The sequence below is a fragment of the Phoca vitulina genome, unplaced genomic scaffold (genome assembly GCF_004348235.1).
Source record: "Phoca vitulina isolate PV1807 unplaced genomic scaffold, GSC_HSeal_1.0 scaffold85, whole genome shotgun sequence".
Lineage (NCBI taxonomy): Eukaryota > Metazoa > Chordata > Mammalia > Carnivora > Phocidae > Phoca > Phoca vitulina.
Window position 1 is genome coordinate 2,237,892 of NW_022589788.1, and position 19,446 is coordinate 2,257,337.

The 19,446-nt window shown below is 54.5% G+C and overlaps 2 protein-coding genes across 3 annotated transcripts in view; one reads left to right on the forward strand and one right to left on the reverse strand.

Annotated features, from left to right (window-relative positions):
• Window positions 1–19,446, reverse strand: part of MFSD10 (major facilitator superfamily domain containing 10) — a 631,579-nt gene that overhangs the window by 237,240 nt on the left and 374,893 nt on the right. The gene's annotated exons all lie outside the window — the stretch shown is intronic.
• Window positions 1–19,446, forward strand: part of HTT (huntingtin) — a 140,015-nt gene that overhangs the window by 111,136 nt on the left and 9,433 nt on the right. For both annotated transcript variants that reach the window (XM_032395577.1, XM_032395579.1), the window contains exons 48-60: window positions 1,277–1,490; window positions 1,876–2,021; window positions 3,505–3,682; window positions 4,570–4,665; window positions 7,223–7,410; window positions 9,196–9,322; window positions 11,205–11,305; window positions 12,247–12,401; window positions 12,758–12,897; window positions 14,251–14,333; window positions 15,921–16,051; window positions 16,181–16,310; window positions 18,040–18,195. In XM_032395577.1, the coding sequence (XP_032251468.1) occupies window positions 1,277–1,490; window positions 1,876–2,021; window positions 3,505–3,682; window positions 4,570–4,665; window positions 7,223–7,410; window positions 9,196–9,322; window positions 11,205–11,305; window positions 12,247–12,401; window positions 12,758–12,897; window positions 14,251–14,333; window positions 15,921–16,051; window positions 16,181–16,310; window positions 18,040–18,195 (1,845 nt within the window). The remainder of the gene's footprint in view (window positions 1–1,276; window positions 1,491–1,875; window positions 2,022–3,504; window positions 3,683–4,569; window positions 4,666–7,222; window positions 7,411–9,195; window positions 9,323–11,204; window positions 11,306–12,246; window positions 12,402–12,757; window positions 12,898–14,250; window positions 14,334–15,920; window positions 16,052–16,180; window positions 16,311–18,039; window positions 18,196–19,446) is intronic.

Genomic DNA, 19,446 nt, shown 5'->3' on the forward strand with positions numbered 1-19,446 from the left:
AGATGATTTAATGGACCCTCATGGTATTCTGGAAACTGATCTTTAGTAAGACCCCTCCCCTTGTTTTATGTGGTGAGGTCCTCCTGCCCCCATTACTTATAGTGAGGTCCCCATACCCCTGCTTCATACAGTGAGGTCCGCTCCCTGTTACATGTGTTGTATGTAATAGTCCATGATGTGTGGTTAGGCCTTCTCCTCCCCGCCCCCAACTAGATGTCATGAGGTCCCCGTCCCCACCCTTGATGTTGTGCAGGCATGCATGCTGGGAGGCTCCTGGGCAGGTCCTGTGGGGACTGGACCCTCTGGTCGTACCAGCTGCAGCCTTAGCAGGTTCCTTCCCAGATATCCTGGGACCAGCAGCTGACTAAAGCTCCAGGTGTTTTAATGCTGCCTCGATATGTACCACATGGGAATGAGGAGCAGCAGGGGCCTTGGCAGGGGGCTGGGCAGCAAAGGATGGGCCAGGCGTGGATGAAGGGACTCGGGGCTGAGGCCACACAGCAGTATGCTCCCAAGTACTGATTCTTCATCAGTTTGACAGTGGGAGCTACATTGAAAAAACAGAATAGGCTCAAAATCAGCTTGCTAAAGTAATTTTAAGCTCCATTCAGTGAAAGCTGATTTGCTGAATGATAAATTTGCTTAATCTATTTATCGAATTTTCCAAATTCAGTAATTGGACTTTTAATAGCTTTAAAGGTTCTGGCTGTAGCAGAAAGGTTCAATTTTGGTTACTGATGATGACATATGCTTTTCTGAATGTTACCTAAATTCAGATAAATATTCTACCTGAAAATTGGCCCCAAAAAATCCTTAAATGGTTTTTAAAAGTTGGTAAAACCCAGTACCTACTGATACACTGTCATGGGAATGCTGCTTTTCACCCACAGTTGTGGCCACTTTGATTTATTTCAGCTGCCTTTGAACATAACTTTCTCAAACTTTGTGAATTTTGGTGTTTCACTGGATTTCTTGGGTGCCATATATTTTTATCAATTAAAAATTACGTATGTTCAATTTTTTATTTCAAACAAATCTGAACGCATAAAAAATTTAAAATCTTTAATACTAAAGTACCCCAAAGAGACCAGAAACACACTTCACGGAGCATATGGTATTTATTTTGGGAAGTAGAATATTCTTTAAAATATATTGTTCATAGTTTACTCATCTGTGCTTTCTCAGAAATGTTTGCATTATCCCTTTTTCTGTTGTGTTTTTCTTGCCTGGTTGAAAAGCGTGTAATTGTTGTTCAACCTTTAACGTCCTGATTCAGGAATTCAACTTAAGCCTGTTGGCCCCATGCCTGGGCCTGGGCATGCGCGAAATCTCCGGAGGCCAGAGGAGTCCCCTTTTTGAAGCAGCTCGCCTGGCCACTCTGGACCGTGTGAGCGGCCTGGTTCAGCAGCTCCCTGCCACCCACCACGTTTTCCAGCCGTTCTTGCCTGTGGAGCCCACCGCCTACTGGAACAAGTTGAATGATCTCTTTGGTAGTTAAAATTAAAACTTCTTTTATTTTTTAAAAATGCTGCAGAGCCAATATCATGCTTTGGACTGAGTAAAGATACAGTAAATGCTGTTGACCTAATAAACTGAAAGCATGTGCAGAGGTGACTGAGAGACGGTGCCAGGGACCCTAGCTCTGGATGTCTTTTGGCATGTTTGCCCCTTTGCTGTTCCTCGGCCTCGCCCTGGAGGAACACTAGGGTAGACCTCAGAGGAAGGCGTGTCCCGAGTCACGTGCACAGTTGGGTGTGTGTGCAAATGTGCTTCTGAGCTGAAGGTACCTTTAGATTCTCAGAGAATGGGCTGACTGCCTTTCACAGGCCATGAACCCAGGCTAGAGTTGCATTCACCCACAGTCTTGTGTTTCAGGGGATGCTGTGTTGTATCGGTCCTTGACCACTCTGGCCCGGGCCCTGGCCCAGTACCTGCTGGTGTTCTCCAAGCTGCCCAGCCATTTGCACCTCCCTCCTGAGAAGGAGAGGGACACTGTGAAATTTGTGGTCATGACCCTCGAGGTAAGAGGCAGCTCGGGAAGCCAGTGTTTCTGTGCTGAGGGACTATCACTGGAGAAATAGGAAACCGAGGAGCTGTGCAGTCGGGCCTCCTCCTGTCCTCACCAGGACAATAACTATGGGTGTCAAGCACCACATCCATCCCCTACTTTCCTGAGCACATTCACACCCCTGACCACGCGGGTCCTCACAGGTGCCTTGTGACATTGGCCACATAGCACTTCCTGTCCCTACTTTCCAGCTGGCCTAGGACCTGGGCTCCCACCACGGTGTCTCCCCCGCACGCGTCTGGGCCGAGGGCACGGGTCTTAGAGGAGGGTCTGGCAGGGAGGAGGCGGGGCAGGGGAGAAGCAAGGATGACTGGAGAGATGAGCAGAAACCTTTGAGGGATCTCTCAAACAGTGGAGGGAGTCCTGTGCTTATGTGTGGATCTCTTCCCTTGACTCCAAGATGCCTTTGATTTCAGGACAGACATCCATTAAATATGTTTTCTCTAAGGAAAAGGAAGCACTGCGAATGTAGAGTATATCCTAATTTTAGATAATTAAAGAAAATAGTCTGCGAAAATTATTATGCTTTAAATAGAGTAAAAACCTGGATGTTTCAGCCATGGGAAATTAAACACTCTGTGTTGATACTTATAATCACCCCCACCATGTGTACACATTGTGGGTGCATCGCCTTTCCATACAACTTCTGGCAAATAGTCTAGCCTACATCCTTGCAGCCAGAGCCCGAGCTGTGTTTGTCAGCCTAAGCAGGACACGGCTGACTCAGCATCAGCTCCACCTGCCAGCAGGGAGAGAGGTAGGTGTCAGGAGGGCACGCGATGAACAGGCGCCTGCTGGAGCCGGGCCAAGTCAGATGGCTGCTGACACCTGTCCTGCAGGTCTCCGTGCAGTGTGCAGGCTGGCAGGCTCACAGACGGTTCCCGTACAGAGTCCCGTGCCTGCTTTGTGCGGGGCGGGATGGGCTCTGTTATTCCCCTTTCACAGACGAGGAAGGCAGAGCTTGGAGACATTTGTCTGGCTTGTCCGGGTTTCACCCACTAAGAAGTAGCCCATTGGCATCTGAACCCAAGCCTGGCCGTCTCCAGGCCCCATGCTCTCAGATTCAGTCTCTGACTATGACCTAGGCAGGTTCTGCCTGCACCCTGGGAGGCCCGAGGAGGAGCCTGACCTGGAGGCCGTGTGGCCAGGGAAGGATTTCTAGAGGAGCCCACGGTGCTGCAGGAAGGAGAAGCAGTGAGATCAGGGTGGCCGTTCTGGCAGAGAAGTGAGCCCAGGCTCTCTTGGGAGTGGGTGGTCAGGCTTGAATGTAAGGGAGTGGGCGACAGGGTCCCGTCCCTCGAATCATAGTCTGGACCTGCCGGCTTCTTGCTCTTGAGACAGTTCCCGGAGAGCTGGGGGTGGTTTGCTTCCCCGGCAGCTCGGAGACAGGAAGGAAGCGGGCCTAAGCCTCCTGTCACGTCGACCCTCCCCTCTAGGCCCTGGCGTGGCATTTGATCCATGAGCAGATCCCGCTGAGTCTGGACCTACAGGCCGGCCTGGACTGCTGTTGCCTGGCCCTGCAGCTGCCCAGCCTCTGGAGCGTGCTGTCCTCCCCAGAGATGGTCACCCATGCCTGCTCTCTCATTCACTGTGTCCGCTTCATCCTGGAAGCCGGTGAGTCCGTGACCATGACACATTTCTGTCCTCTATCGCTGGGACCAGCAGTCAACTCTGTTTACCAGGTGCCAAGCGAGGAACTGGGGGTGACTCGGTGGATAAAATATGGGCCTTGTGTTCATCTCCAGTGTCTTGGATTCGGCACTAGAATTGGATTTGAATTTGCTTTTGTAGTCATTTTGTTTAGATTTTGGAGTTCCTGCTTTCATAAAAAATACTCCTAATTTTACGTCCCTTTGATCTCTGGTCCTACTTGACTGTTTCATGCTTTTAGTCCCAAATGACCATAAGATTTAATAAGATTACATTAAAAAGATTGTTTTCTGTTATAGTCAAAATGCTTGTTTCTATAATGCATTGTAATAATATATTATAAAATAAAAGTGACTTATTCTTTTCAAGGGACAGTGTCCTTAACAAGGGTCATTAGCCAGAATTTCTCAAAAATTGGACATTATAGTTTACATGTTAGAGGGTGTTTTGAAGTTTGATTGTTTAAATTGTTTTCATCTGTGCATTTGTAGTCAGCTTGAAAACGAAGATCTAGGGAGTAATTTTTCAAAGCGAGACTTCTTGGGGATTGCAGTGATGCTTTTAGCAGTAATGAATCACGAGCTGTCTGATAAAAACCTTCAGGGCAAGACGTGGCAAACAGTAGGCAGTGGACAGACGTGGAAATATCAGCAAAAAAGTCAAGTACCGTGCATTTCAGACTAGCCCAGAGACTGATGCCTAAGTCTGGTACTGTCTAAAATTGACTATAGGAAATCTACACCTCATTTGACTTAGTCTTTCACCTTGAAATGCTTGCATAAATGTGAAAATTTGAATAAAAAGGAATAGTAAAAGTGTTTGGAAATTGTTTGTTCTGTTGTGATTTTTAGTTGTGGTGCAGCCTGGGGATCAGCTTCTTAGTCCAGAAAGAAGGATGAACACCCCAAAGGCTTCCAGAGAGGATGAAGTAGATTCAAACACACAAAGTAAGTCTCAAGATCCGTTCTTTTTTTTTTTTTTTTTAAAGATTTTATTTATTTATTTGAGAGAGAGCGAGAGAGAGCACATAAGCGGGCAGGAGGAGTGGAAGAGGGAGAAGCAGGCTCTCTGCTGAGCAGGGAGCCCGACGTGAGGCTCGATTCCAGAACCCTGAGATCATGACCTGAGCTGAAGGCAGATGCCCCAAGATCCGTTCTTTCTTACCCGGTTTTTCTGAGGGCTTGAAATTCATTCATAAAAGAGACTTTTAAAACGGTCAGTGTGGACACTTGAAAGCTTACTTAATTTAGCTACATTCTGTTGCTTATCTCCAGATTTGAGAGCAATTTGAGTACGTCACCTCACGTGTGCTGTCTCTCCTGCGAGCACGCTGGCTCTCTTCATCTGGCTTTCTTTGGCCCACCAAACTCGGCTGGGGCGTCACACTCCCGGGAGCCCTCCCGACGCCCCTCTTGTCACAGCTGCTCCTCCACCCTAGTGCTTCCTGCTCTAGGCCTCTCACCTAGACTCAGCCCCCTGAGCTCCCGGGGCAGGACTGCGTTCGCACTCTGTGTGCTTGCTGTCGTAAGTGCTCATGGACGAACGTTTATCCAGTGATGAGCGGCTGCGTGGAAAATACTGAGGGACTTGAAGTTAGCATACATACCCACATGAATGTTAGGTAACCTGAGTCATCTGGTTTGGTGGATTTTTAAATGGAAGTTACTACTCTTCCTGCAGAAAAAACATCCACACCCCATCCACTTAAGCCTCGTTTAGACTTAGACATGCACCGTGGCTGTGCATGTTCTCTCCTGATTCAGGTCTTTCGCTGGCAGTGTGGAGAGGCAGGTCAGGGAAAAAGCTCTTGGCTGAGTGACTGCTTGTCCCTGGGGGCCTCCAGGCGTGTTCACCCAGAGGGTGCGGCTGGAGTACCCGCCTGCAGCCCGTCCACAGAGAGGGGAAGCACATGCCCCCTGGCGGTTCTTGGCTGCCTCTTTCATGGAACGCTCTACCTCAGAATCCCGAGTCTTAGCCGTGCTCTGGTGGCTTAGGAAACGTGCCTCTTTCCGAGCAAGTACATACATGCTTTGTCCTTTTGCCGGCATGTGTACCAGCCAGCCAGGTGAGGATGGCCTTTTCCTGTCATTCGTAGTCAGCATGGTGATTTTTCTTCCAGTCGCCTGTTTAAGGTTCTGTAATGGTATAACCCTGTCCAGGAATAGCGTGTTGCACGACACAGCCAAGCTCCTCTCCGGGTGCTTTCCTCGAGGCTCCCTGGTGCTGTCAGCCCTTAGTTTGTGGTTTCATGACTTCTCGTTGCTATGTGAGGGCTATGCAAACACTCACCCCCATGCTTGGCCACGTTCTAGCCGGGGCCTCTGCAGTGGAGATACGGGTGGCGCTGACCTGGGGTTGGTATGAGGATTACGTAGATCAGAGCACCCAGAGCAAGTGCCAGTCTTGTTATAAGTGCTCAGTAAACATTCCCGTAGTTTGATTCATAATTCGAATTTCCATTCCTCTGAAAATAATCCTGGCATTTCAAGGGGTCGCGTCAGAGCAGACAGGCCCACAGGCTGGAGCGTATGTAGTTTATGTTGATTGTACTTATTCCTCGTGGCCCAGTATAGGCCAGTTAATTTCATCCTGGCCAGAGGAAGAAGATTGCTCTTTTTATCACCTGGATAGGATAATACCTCTTACAGATTGCCCATTAGGGGCGCCTGGCTGGCTCAGTCGGTACAGCATGTGACTCTTAAGTCTTGGGGTCAGAAGTTTGAGCCCTGGGCACAGAGTTTACTTAAAAGGACAGTATTATTAAAGGCAGCTTCGTTTCTCTCAGCTTGGGGCTTGACTCCGTAAGCCCAGTAAGAATCCACTGTCCATATGAGGAAGGTGCTTAGCCTGTCAGATCTCATGAACCATGGGGTATATTCATGCACGACCCAGAACGTTTGTCAGCTCAACAGATGATGCTCTGGCACATGCTGCGTGGCAGACTCAGCGTGAATGCAAAGCAGTCCCTGCCCGTGACGCGCTGCGGCTCTTACCTAAGGCTGCGTGTGGGGTTGTCCTCAGCATCCTGCTTCAGGAGTTCTAGGGGAGACTTGGCACCCCGTCAGAATCCCACCAGCAGCCCGGGAGAACCCCTGATCTCGGGACAACCTGGTGCTCTGCACGTCGGCCTAGAGAGCAGCACAAGGTCCTGGGAGGACCAGGGCAAGCTGGAGCACGATTGCTCCTGGGTGTTCACCAGCATGTGCTGGCCACATAGTGCAGGGTGGGCAGGAGGGCTGGGACCCGGAGCGGGAGACAGGTTCAAGACCACGGTCCTGGCCAGCATGGAGAGGAGTGCCGGTTTCGATAGGTTGGAAGGAGATAAAATCTGCAGGCCCTCAGTACTGCCTGGGCGTCTGGGGGGCTCTGCGTTTGTGGCTTGAGCGACTGGTTGCAGGCGCGTGCCTTCTGCCGTGGCGTGGGTGGGAAGATCGGGAGCAGAGGTGGCAGGTTTGCGATGTGTTTCAATAGAACAGCCCTCTGAACCCCGGTGTTTGTTTTTAGACCCGGCATATATCACCGCAGCCTGTGGGATGGTGGCAGAAATGGTGGAGTCTTTGCCGTCGGTGTTGGCCTTGGGGCATAAGAGGAATAGCAACACCCCAGCGTTTCTCACGTCGGTGCTCAGGAACATCGTCGTCAGCCTGGCTCGCTTACCCCTCGTCAACAGCTACACGCGCGTCCCCCCACTGGTGAGTCTGGTCATTCTTTGGCAGAAAACCCGAAATGAATGAGATGTGCAGGCCAGCCCCTAGCTGGGGGCTCCCGAGGGTGAGAGCGGGAGCTGGCTGCTCAGGTGCCTCCCCTTGGTGGCCAGAGCCTCACGTGCTGTGTGGTCCTGGCACCTGTCTGGTCTCCTCGGGCGTGACAGCAGTCATGGTAGAAGTACTGGCTTTTCCCACACGGGGTGAGGCACTATGTCCAGAAGTAAGATTTCGTCTCCCACTGGTCGGTGCTCGACGTTGGATGTGATCAGAGAGTAAGTCAGCTCCCTGTTCAGCGGGAGACTGGAAGCGGTGCCCCTGGGGTACGTAAAAGCCGGCACCGTCTGATACTGCTCAGCTGTCTGGGCATGACCACTTTTGAAACTCCAGATTCCAGACTGTCCTCAGAATCAATTTCAAGCCAGCATTCATCAGGATTCTTGTCTCAGGTAACAGGAAGGGCTTAGTGTGAGCGGGTTGAGGGTCGATGGTGGCCGGACGGCCCCTCCCTGGGGAAGCTGCTGAGACAAGAAGTAGGGACACAGGGTGAACACAGCACAGCCAGAGGTCAAGGTGAGCCGGGACCTTGCTTCTGCCTAGAAAGGACCTGTGCCTGCCAGTGGGCACAGCTTCAGTGCCTGTGTGTGAGAAGGAGATGCTGGGCAGGCTGCCCCCCGGGAGCAGCGGGTGCCCACCCGGAGGGCTCACGCCGAGCAGCGGCTGCAGCCTGGTGTGCCAGGAAGGCGCGTCTGCGGCCCCATGCCCGCTGGGAAGAGAGCAGGAAGAGCCCACTGGAGAAGCACAGTGGCCACCGTGTGGGGTGCGGCCGTGCATCGGGAGTCAGTGTAGGTCTGGAGACAGCTGCTCCTCTGGAGGGGAGCGGGGAGCCGCGGTGGGGGGGCCCGTCCTGGAGGTTGCGGTGTCTGGAGCAGACGCTCTGGCATGGGGCACGTGCTGTAGGGGGCGCTCCTCGAGCCAGGGTCGTCACCTGCGTGGAGCTGCATGTGCCAGGGCCCCGCGAGGAGGGCGCCCCGCCAGGGTGTGCTGAGCAGCTTGGCGACGCTAGCGAGAGACGCAGCGTCTTCCTGAGCGGACTGAGAGGCGCCGGCGCCGTGGAGGTGGGCTGGCCGTGTCTCCGAGGCCCCCACGGTGGGCTTGGGGAATCGGGAGCTGAAGGGTCCACTCAGCTGGCTGGAAGGGTGGTTGCTCCTGCTGCCAGGACAGCATCGGGTCCGCCTCAGGTCACTCTCTGCTGGCGGGGTTTACGAGTGTGGACAGCACGGCTTTTTGTGGTTGCTCACCAGTGACTCTGTGTGCGTGTGCGGCTGAACTTCATCTGATGCCTGCCTTCGTCTGACACACCAGCTGCTGTTTGTGGGCAAGGGTGCTCCTGCCTGCCCTCGACGGCTGGGGGCTGCCAACACGAACCTTCAAGAACCCTACTTGAGAACAGCCAGCTGGAGGGGTGCAGAGGGGTGGTGGCAGGGAAAGGGGCCGGGCCAGGTTGGGAGCAGGCAAGTCAGGGAAGTGGGAGGTCAGAGCAGACCCAGGAGGCTCACGACGGGGCAGGCGATCCTTGGGCAAGGGTGATGCATGGGAGATGTTTTCCTGGAAGGATGGTGCACTCGCTTTCGGGAATGTCTGCGTGAGCCGTCGGTAGGCATGTGGTCTCTGGAGGAAGACCATTTTAGAGAAAGGATGCTTCATGGTTTCCTTGAAGTGTGGCTGTCCTGACTTGACCGGGGTCACTCTGTTTCTTTTTCATCTTCTCAGGTTTGGAAGCTTGGATGGTCGCCCAAGCCGGGAGGTGACTTTGGCACATGCTTCCCTGAGATCCCGGTGGAGTTCCTCCAGGAGAAGGAAGTCTTTAAAGAGTTCATCTACCGCATCAACGCACTAGGTAGCCCGGGTTTCTCTTCCAGAATTGTTAGTCCTCAAAGCGCCTAGTTCTTCTTGTTTATTCCACAAGGGATGTAGGGTGTGATATGATCATGTGTGCGTACATTCTGCAGTGAATGCGAACTGGCACCGTGAAAAATTCTCTCCGGGTTGGTGTGGTGTTTGGGGGTGTGTGAGAGAGATGGGGGGGCTTAACCCCAAGACGTCACACACCAGGCTTGTTGGAAGTCAGGACAGGCCGCTGGTGATAGATCACGCGCAGCCCAGCTCAGCGTGCTCTTGTTTCCTCGGGTGCAGGGCGAGCAAATGGAGCGAGCAGGGGAAGGAGGCTTCATCCTGTGAGACAGCTCTGGCCTCTGGGCGGGGGGCAGGCGTCTTAGCCTCTAGGACCCGCAGTGTCGTGGATTTGTAGCGCTGTTACGCTATGCGTAACGAGACACGACTGGTGCAGTCATCAGTAAAGGGCAGCTTTAGTGGTTTTCCATCAGGCTGCTTCTCCACTTCCTGCGGCACGGTGTGGCTTGCCTTTTTGTCCCTATTTCATGGCTGGAGGTCCGGTCCGGTGGGAGGGTTGTAGTTGGCTGTGTCCAACTATGGTGTTTCCCAGAACATCGGTCTCCTGAGTCTGGTGTGGGCACTTGCCTGCCCGTGGGGCCTGCCCTTCATCCCCGTGACCCCTGCCGTCTCAGGCTTCTGCAGAGTTTGTGCTCGTCTCAATCCTGGAAGTTTCAGGCAGCTGATACCGTCTTGCTTCTCCTTTTGCCTTGAGTGAAGTAGGCAATTGGGTACCCTGTCCAAAGTGCCGTCTCAGCAGCGACCTGAGACCGGCTGCCTCGGGAAGCTTTGTTTCTTTCCTGTCCTTGAAGGTGGTTCCTGGGCAGTCTCCTGGCCGCCCCCTGCATGCTGTCACTTCCTCTCTTACTCAGGCATCTTCGTGCTCGAATCCTCACTCAGACCTGTGGGAGGGACCCCGACAGCTCCACAGTCTCTTCCTGATGTTGCCTTCACTCTTGCTTTGTCTTTGTTCGTTCTTTTCTTTTCCCTTAAATTGCGTGAACATCGTCTGCAGTCTGCCCACCTCACTGGGTCTGTCTGTCTGCATCTAATCCCTCTGCATCCAGTTTACCAAGGAGACCCTCAAGTTAGATGCTCTGTTTCCTGCCCTCAACACCCCCTTCCTGTCCCTTGTAGCCCTGATGCAAGTGGCATGGCCATGTCCACCTCCCAGGTCACGCGTGGGAGCAGGAAGCGTGGCACTCAGCCCTCACCTCGGGCTCTGCCGCTGGTGACGGTGCTCGAGGGCGACCCGCTAGACACGCCTTTGCCAGACGCGAGTGCCCCAGCTGGGTCACGTCCTTTTTTGATCTGCTGTTTTTCTAGACAGGGTCAGAGGAACCATTGCTTTAACTTATGTTGAACAGCTTTACTGAGAATTCACAGAGCACACGTGGCACCCACTCAGAGCGTGCTGCCCAGCGGTCTGGGGTCTGCGCACGGTCGTGCGGCCCACAGCTCGGTGCCACGGTTTGTCTTTGGGGAAGACTCGTGAGCCCTCTGGTGAGCAGGGCAGGAGCAGCGCGGACCCACCCAAGTGTGGCCAGCTGCTCAGACATCCCTTCGCCTGACTGCATCCCTGCCGCAGGGGCGGAGAGGGGGCCACTTGCTTGTCGTGTGGCCTCAGACGTGGGTGCTTCCGTGTCCTCGCCTGGGAGTGCACCTGGCAGTGCGGCTGCATCTTAGAACTGGCGTGGGGTCGGGGGGGCTGCTGTGCGGCTCCCGGGGGGGGGCCCGTTCCGGCTGCACCCGTGTCGCCCAGCTGCCACGTCACATCAAGGAGTCTGGGGAGCGGGCGACCCTGTCTCATGTAACATTTGCCTTCCTAGGGTGGACCAGCCGCACCCAGTTTGAGGAAACATGGGCCACCCTCCTTGGCGTCCTGGTGACTCAGCCCCTCGTGATGGAGCAGGAGGAGAGCCCACCGGAAGTAAGGCTGCGTGCAGGCCCGCCCGTCCACTGGCCAGCAGCCGGGCAGTCGAGGCAGCTGGTGACTTGTTCGTGGGGGGCAAGAGAAGGGCAGCAGGCTCGTTGTTTTGGTCTTCCCTTATGTTTACCAGGGTAGCCAGGTCATACCTAGACTAATGTTGCAGAGCAGGAGCAGATTCCCTCGAGTTTGAGTGGCCTCGATTGCCGGTGGCCACAGTACACTTTACCATGGCGCATCACGCGTTAAGGGTCAGTAGGATTACGCCCTTTCCTGAAAATATGTCTGAGTTCTGCTTATCAGTATTCACATGCAGTGTGTAGGTTGAATCAGAATGAAAAGGCACGTGATAAAGGCCATGGATGTGTATGTACCTGTGTTCATTTGACTGCTTTGCAGAAGTTTATCGGGCTTCTTAGAATATTAAGGTATGTAATGTTAGTAAAAGCCATGTTCTGGTAAGGCAAAGCCTGATATATTGAAAGCCATTGGCTAGAAGTCCTTAATTCCGGTAGATGGTATGGCACAAACTTGTAGAAATGTCAGTTCAAAGAGTACACATATGTCCGAAATCACCAGTGACTTTAAATTCACATGTAGAACTAACAGGTTGTTATACGTAGAGTTCCTAAAAAGAGTGAGGAAATTTAAGGGCAATATCTTAAAAAGTATTTTGTATTTGGAGGTTTGTGCCTATAGGAGACCTTGCTTTGAAAGGTAGACATTGGCCATCAGATTTATTTCAAGTCCCAGATGCAGGGAACTCAGGCAGACAAGACAGGACCCTTGCTGGGAAGACGTGTCTGTGTGTAGCACGCGGGGCTCACCCAGAGACCACGCGGCCTGAGAACCACGGCCTTCGGGTTCTGTGTGCAGGTGGGGGCAGAAGTGGTTTTGGGTGTCTGGCCGCTCGTGACTTGGTAAAGTGCGGGCTCTCCTTGCAGGAAGACACGGAGAGGACCCAGATCAATGTCCTGGCCGTGCAGGCCATCACTTCCCTGGTGCTGAGCGCAATGACCGTGCCCGTGGCCGGCAACCCAGCCGTGAGCTGCTTGGAGCAGCAGCCCCGGAACAAGCCCCTCAAAGCCCTCGACACCAGGTGGGAACAGTGAAGTGCCTGTCCACCCTGCCCAGAGTGACCAGCACCTTCACCCCGGGCCCTTTTCTTTGTTGCCAGAACGACAAAACACCTGTGCGTGTAGCCTCACTGTAGGGTGCAGATCCAGGAGGGGTTGGTGACCGGGGCAGTGGGGTCTGCTGAGTGTTTAGGGGAGACTCTAGCAGATCAAGAACTAGCCGAGGGCACGTGGACAGGAGTCCCCTCAAAGGGAGTGTCACTCCTTATTACAGGTGCCTCTGTTTCCTGTAGGCAAAGCTGGAGGAAACCCTGAGGTTTTTTGCTTTTAAGATTTTGAAGGAAGCAAAATATTCTTTAACCTTTGTTCTGAATTTTAGGTTTGGGAGGAAGCTGAGCATTATCCGAGGAATTGTAGAGCAGGAAATACAAGCGATGGTTTCAAAGAGAGAGAACATCGCCACCCATCACTTATACCAGGCGTGGGACCCCGTCCCTTCTCTGTCTCCAGCTACGACAGGTACCTGTGGGAAGAGGGGCCGTTTGTACCTGGGCCAGAACAAGAATGTGACCAAGATACTAACACCACCGGCTGGGCAGAAGGACTGGAGGCATCTTTTTGGAGGCCGTGGTCCTCACTGCATGGCACTAATTCATGAGTAGCCATCTCGGTCAGGACCAGGCGATTTTAGCAGTCTGGAGCTCGAGTCTGGAGCTGAATGGAGTGCTGTCCCTCACCAGTCAGGGCACGGGGGAGCGGAGTGGCTCTCAGCCTGAGACGGGCAGCCCGTGTGGGAGTGTAGAAGCCGAACTAGTCGCTCCCGTGACTCTCCGGCTTCAGAGCAGAGAGCGCTACGGTGAGAGCAGGCCTGGACTCTCTGAGAGCCTGCCGGGGCTGGGCATCCCTGGGTCTGAGCCGTCCGCCCCCAGCGGCCCTTCCCTCCCCCGGCCCTGCATCTGCTGCTGGCCAGGTGCACCTGTTCTGTCTGGGCCTGCGGGCTGTGTGCCTGCCCTGTAATGGGCACTGGAGTGTGTCAACCACCCTAGCTTAAAAGAAGGAAATTTTATGTTTGTTTTTTTTTAAATGCATATGTTTTTTGTTGAACAGACAGTATTTTAGCACAGCGGTTTTTTTAGGAGTTGTTAGGTCCTGTGATTTTAAACATCTCGAATGCTTTCCCTGGAGAGCGTTCTGTGTGGACGTGCAGACACTAGACATTTACTGGAGTGCTGAACTAAGCTCAGAAGTGTGCACTGCGATGGCCATGGGTCCCCTGAGCAGCTTCTGCCCCTAGGAGAGAGAAGTGGCCTCATTCACTGTCACAGGAGGCCGGGGCGAGTGGGTACCGGGAGAGGTGCAAACGCCCCAGGGGAACGCGGTCAGGAAGGGTCCCGGGAGAGGGTGCGTTGACGCTAGGTCTGGTGAAGGCTTAGCCAGGGACCTCTGGCTGGGGGGCGAGGGTCGTTTGGGGTATAGAGGGTGTGAAAGACAGTGGTTGTGGAGAAGATGGGTTGAGTGGGGGCGTTGGTGGGCGCAACCGGACAGCCTGGACACCGGGGCAGGGTCCCGGGAGGTGTCGCCCGCCCACGTTGTCGTCTGGGCCCTCAGAGTGCGCGCCTGTGGGGCCACCGCCCCATCTGCAGCTGCTGACTTAGGCCTTTGCAGCTCAGCCCCCAACTGGCTCCCGTGCAGAGTCAGAAGCTGGTTTGTTACAGAGAAAAAGTGGTAATTCAGAATTGGCCTCACTGGCCCTGCCAGAGAAAACCCCAGAGACCCTTGGGGTTCTGCGGAGCTGTCCACCCTGCCGCCCGGGGCGGGTGCTGTCGGGCAGGCTCCACGCAGGATAGCATGCATGGTGTTGTCGCCCTGCAGGTGCCCTCATCAGCCACGACAAGCTTCTGCTGCAGATCAACCCCGAGCGGGAGCTGGGGAACATGAGCTATAAGCTCGGCCAGGTCAGTGTCCCCCCCCGCTGCCCCACAGCCAGGGCATGTCTTCCTGCTTTCCTCGCTCTCTCTTGACTGCCATGAATTTGGGCCATTGGCTGCATCCAGAAAAATTACATGGGTTTTTTAAGGGTTTTTCTTTTATTTGTCCTCATTTATATTCTTTACTCCAAGGAAGGTTTAAGGTCTCTTGTGTACATAGGATGTGAGTGTAAATGTAGCAAGATGCTGAGAGTCAGGCTGAGGTCTGGGGCGTCAGACAGCCAGGCAAGAGCGGCTGGGGTGGAGTGAACACAACAGAAGGGCCCTTGCTCCAGGGGGCCACGGATTTGGCTCAGCATCCCAGCTGCCAGCTCAGAGGGAAGTGTGGTCACATAGCCCAGTGCAGCTGATGGGCCGGCTCTGGGTGCCAGGTCGACAGCTTCCTGGGTGGGTCACTTTGAACTGTGTGTTTCCATGTCCTTGTGAGAAAGACAGGACAGTCACGCATGTGATAGTGCAGGTCGAGGAGCTGGAGGACAGGGATGTGGCTCCTGGAGCCATGAGCATGTGTGTGCTGGGCGCAGGGGACTCCCATGGGCGGCCTGCTGGCTGGTCTGTCCACTTCTGTGTCCTCTCAAACCTTGCTGGTTTACTTAGAAAGCAGTTATGCAGGACTGTTTTCTTTTTAGCTTTTGTTTCAGGGGACATTGGCCACAGCAGGGGTCAGAAACACTTGTTTGTCCCGAGGGCATCCCCAGCGGCTCTGGGCACAGCTTTGCGGCAGGGCCCCCAGGCCCGCTCCATCCTGTTGTCTCCTGCTCAGACATTCCTCTGTGCGCAAGGGGACACAGCCAGGCTATCCGTGCTGTCCTTGCAGTGAAGTTTCTGCCCCTGAGATAAATCAGGGTGATGGGGCTCAGTGTCGTTTCTACAGAAGTGGGTTTCTGAGGAGCAGGCTGCGAGTGAGCAACTGTGGCTCTCGGGGGCACCTGGCCTCCTTCTGGGTCCAGAGGCGTTCGCCCAGCTGCGTCCTTTCTTCAGCATCTGCGCTCACGTCCAGCCATCGGGAGCGGAGCCCTGACCCCACCCTGCCCTGTCCTGTCCAGAGACCGGCCGGCTCCCACATCCCTCTGTGCTGAGCCATCAGTCACTGGCTGTTGGGGAGTGAGGGGAGCAGAGGGGCCGCCCTCTCTCGAGGCCCGAAGATGACGTTGAGGCTTCGTGGTTCATATTCCGTCTATGGCAGCCTTCAGGCAGCCGCCTCCAGCCTGCCGGCCCGCTGCCAGGACCCCCACGGCTGGTGGGATCCAAAGGGGAAATGGCTGTTTGTGCGGAGTGGGAGTTGGGTGCTTGCTGGCTGGGAGGGTGAAGTCCGTGTTGCGTGCCGGAGGACTCCCACGCCGACACGTGTGGGAGCACAGGGGCTGTGGAGAGGGAGCGTGGTCTGTGTGGACTGGGAGCGTGGGGAGGAGCCCTGGTGGACGGGTCGACTCTTATTCAGCACCCTTGCCACCATCTCCAGAAGAAGCAGGAACAAGCTGGGGGGTCGCAGCTCAGGGGACGGACCCACGCCTGTGCCCTGAGCGCTGAGCCCAGGGGCCTTGTCTCCTGAAGGTGTCCATTCACTCCATGTGGCTGGGGAACAGCATCACCCCCCTGAGAGAGGAGGAGTGGGAGGAAGAGGAAGAGGAGGAGGCCGATGTTCCCGCCCCTGCGTCACCACCCACATCACCCGTCAACTCCAGGTTTCCCATCTGCCTTTCATTTCAAGCATTTTGAACTCTCCTCTCAGTAATTTGATTTGTTTGGGTACCTCTTGGAATGAGCCTCTCATCTTGTGTGTGGGGCGATTGCCCCTCTGGTCTGCTCTGCAGGAAGCACCGGGCTGGGGTCGATATCCACTCCTGTTCCCAGTTTTTGCTTGAACTGTACAGTCGCTGGATCCTGCCGTCAGGGTCAGCCCGAAGGACGCCCATCATCCTGATCAGTGAAGTGGTTCGATCTGTAAGTCTGCCTTCCCCATTGCCCTGCAGGCACGTGGCGCTCGTGACGGTGCCCGTGCAAACACAGCCGTGCGCACCCGCAGCAGCGTGGGCACCGCGCACGCCCGCACAGCTCGAGGTCCCTGGGGACCTGGGAAGGAGCTCTTGGTGGCTCACACGTGCAGGAGGACCAAGTGGTATTTCTCCAGCCACAGAGGGGCCGTTTGTACATTTCTGATCCGTGGCCGGTAGGCGTGCTGTGGGGGCGTCCCGTTGTGTGAAGGCTCTAAAGGACCCCTGCTTACCCACGTCCCTCTCAAGGACCCGTCTCGTGAACGTCGGCTTTGTTATATGAGAGCTGGACAGACAGTCCCGAGTCCACACCCCTGTGAGAAGCTCCGAGGCAGGCGGTCGTTCTCAGACTGCGGACTCAGGCTCCTGTGTGTTTGAGGACCCCAAAGAGCGTTTGTGCAAGGGTTAGGTCTGTCAGTGTTTACAGAACCCGGAGCAGACGTGGAGGTTTAAAAATCATTCCTCATTAGACGCCATCTTCGCGTCTTTACCATCACGTGGCAGGAAGTGAGCGAGAGTTTGGAGCTCAAGACCCTCGTCCCTGCTTCCTGCCCGTGGACCAGCCAGCTGGAAGCGTCTGCTAGTCTCTGCCGTGTGGGGCTCTGGTTCTCTGTCCCCGACATGCCTCCGTCCAGTAACGGCAGGCGTGTGGTTTTGAGCCCGGCTCTTGTCAGTACACACCTTTTATGATTCTTAGATCATTAGATATCTGGTCAAGGTGAGATTTTTAAGAACCTCATTTTTAATTTGTTAGTAGAAGTTTACAACCTGATTTTTTTTTCCCAAAAATCGGTAAATTATAAGTACCTGTAATAAAGATCTTATTTTTTTTTTTTTTACTTATTAATTTATCTAAAATAACGATGCTTTTAGTTTAAAAATAACACTTTTTAAAGAATTAGTAAGAAGAGCCTTGTTTTACGTTTTTGCAAATCTCTTGACTGGTTTATTAGAAGAGAGTTGGATTCTCATGTCTGCTTTGCATTCAGTCTGATATCAAAGGACTTCTAGAAAACACTGCCCTATGGTCGGAAGAGAACAGGAGTGAAAAGGCAGACACGGTCTCTGTGTTACCCCGGAAGCAGTTCTGACCCCGAGAGGCCCGGGAGGCCTGCCGGTGTGTCTGCTGCGTCCACCTTCAGCATGGCTGCTGCTGGCGACTTGCTGAGCCCCGCTGGCTTCGAACCCGGGCCTCTGAGGAGAGACCGCGCTCCGGCCTGCACGCCTGGGGACGTTGATTTCTGGATGTCATGTGAAGAAGCAAGCCTCAGAGAACTGAACATTTTGGGGAGACAGGGAATCATCCCAGCATTTATTTCTGAAGCAGTGGCCCATTTCTCTCTCCAGGGCTTTGGAGAGCCTGTCCCCAACGCTGCAGGGGGGCCTGGTGTTTGCAGAATAGCAGTTGGAGATCTTCTCAGTGCCCCACGGTCGTGACTGAGATCCAGGCGCCAGCTCTCGGTGGGCAGTGTAGATGCAGCGGCATTTTTAAGATACTCGATGACCAGTCATTCTTCACGTTGTGTGTTTACACTGTTATTGTAGATTTCCGGGTGTGGGCTGCTTACGTACCCGGTCAGGACTCCTGTGAATGCCTGTATTTCATTGTCTGGTGGATGTTAGCACATGCATTTTGGTCTTTACTGCTCACTTCCTACCCGAATGCTCTGTGTCTCCAGCTCCTAGTGGTCTCAGACTTGTTCACCGAACGCACCCAGTTTGAGATGATGTATCTGACGCTGACAGAGCTGCGGAGGGTGCACCCTGCAGAAGACGAGATTCTCATTCAGTACCTGGTCCCCGCCACCTGCAAGGCGGCTGCCGTCCTGGGAATGGTGAGTGAGAGGCGGTGTGGGGGCCGCCTGGTGTTGGCTGCATGCTGCGGGCGTAGCCTCGGCCTTGGAAGGTCTGACGTGGGCAGGGGGTCATCCCTGCCTTTCCGTGGGTCACCGCGAAGTGTGTTGTCATGGGTGAGCCTCGGTTTGGGGCTCCTGTACCCCTTTGCTCTGGGTCATCGTGGTGACCCATCCCCGTAGGAGCCAGGGGTGTGGGTGGTGGAAGCGTGACTGCTGCTCCTCCGCAGTCTCTCACGGCCCCCTACAGACCCCTGTGCTTCCTGTCAACGGAGCCTCCCTCCTGGGGGCCGTTTTACCCCAGACGCCCTGCATCTCCTCTCCCTAGGTCTGGGTGCTCTGGTCTTCTCTTGGCAGGAGGGCACACTGCCTACTTCCGAGTTCTTTCTTACTCTGCATCCAGTTGATGAGAGCTCGGCCAGGGCGGCGTGCGCCCGTTTTCTGCGCATACGTCCCCACGTGGCACCTGCTCACCAGACGTGATGTGGGCACATGAAAGCCCTTGTGCGCGGGCCCCGCCTTTGTTAGCTGGTGAGGGGCAGAAGCTCTGCTACCAGACAAAAGTAACCGGCCTCCAGGCTGCACAGAGCTGGCTTGTGCTCTGGGCTGTAGCCGCTGCCAGTGACTCGGGGGCCCAGCTTCCTGTGGCAGCAGACAACTCCTTCATCCGCCCTACACGTGGGGCTGCCCCCCCACATCCCCACGCAGTCCTGTGTGTCCCGGTGCTGCGGCAGGTCTCTTGCACCTGGCCCGACGCAGGGGAGGATGAGACCGGCTCACATGGGGCGTGGCAGAGGTGTGAGCCCGCATCTGTGGCCCCTTCCCAGCTCTGCCCCCCTGTTGAATTTGTCCCTCTGACCCCGAGTGCCTGGGCAGGTATCCCCCATCCTGGGTGGCCGTTGGCCGCGGTGCCACCATCGGGGAGCAGGAACAACGGGTCTGTTGGCTTTCCCCCGTGAGCACGTCACTTCAAAGTGTGTGCCCTCTGGGTGTCGAGAGACATGTGGAAGCAGCTGGACTTGAAGGGGTCCTTTCGTCTTGGTGGGGGGTTTGAGCTGCTGGGTTCGTTTTCATTGTAATTGTGTTTTTGTGCTCAGGCCCAGATCCCCCTAGACAAATGTGTTGTCAATAAGTTAAGTAATAGTCGTTTTTTAAGAAGACCCTAAGGCAAGATGCTGCATGTTCACGCTGTCCCCATCCTGACGTGCACGCAGACGTCCCTCGTGAAGGTGG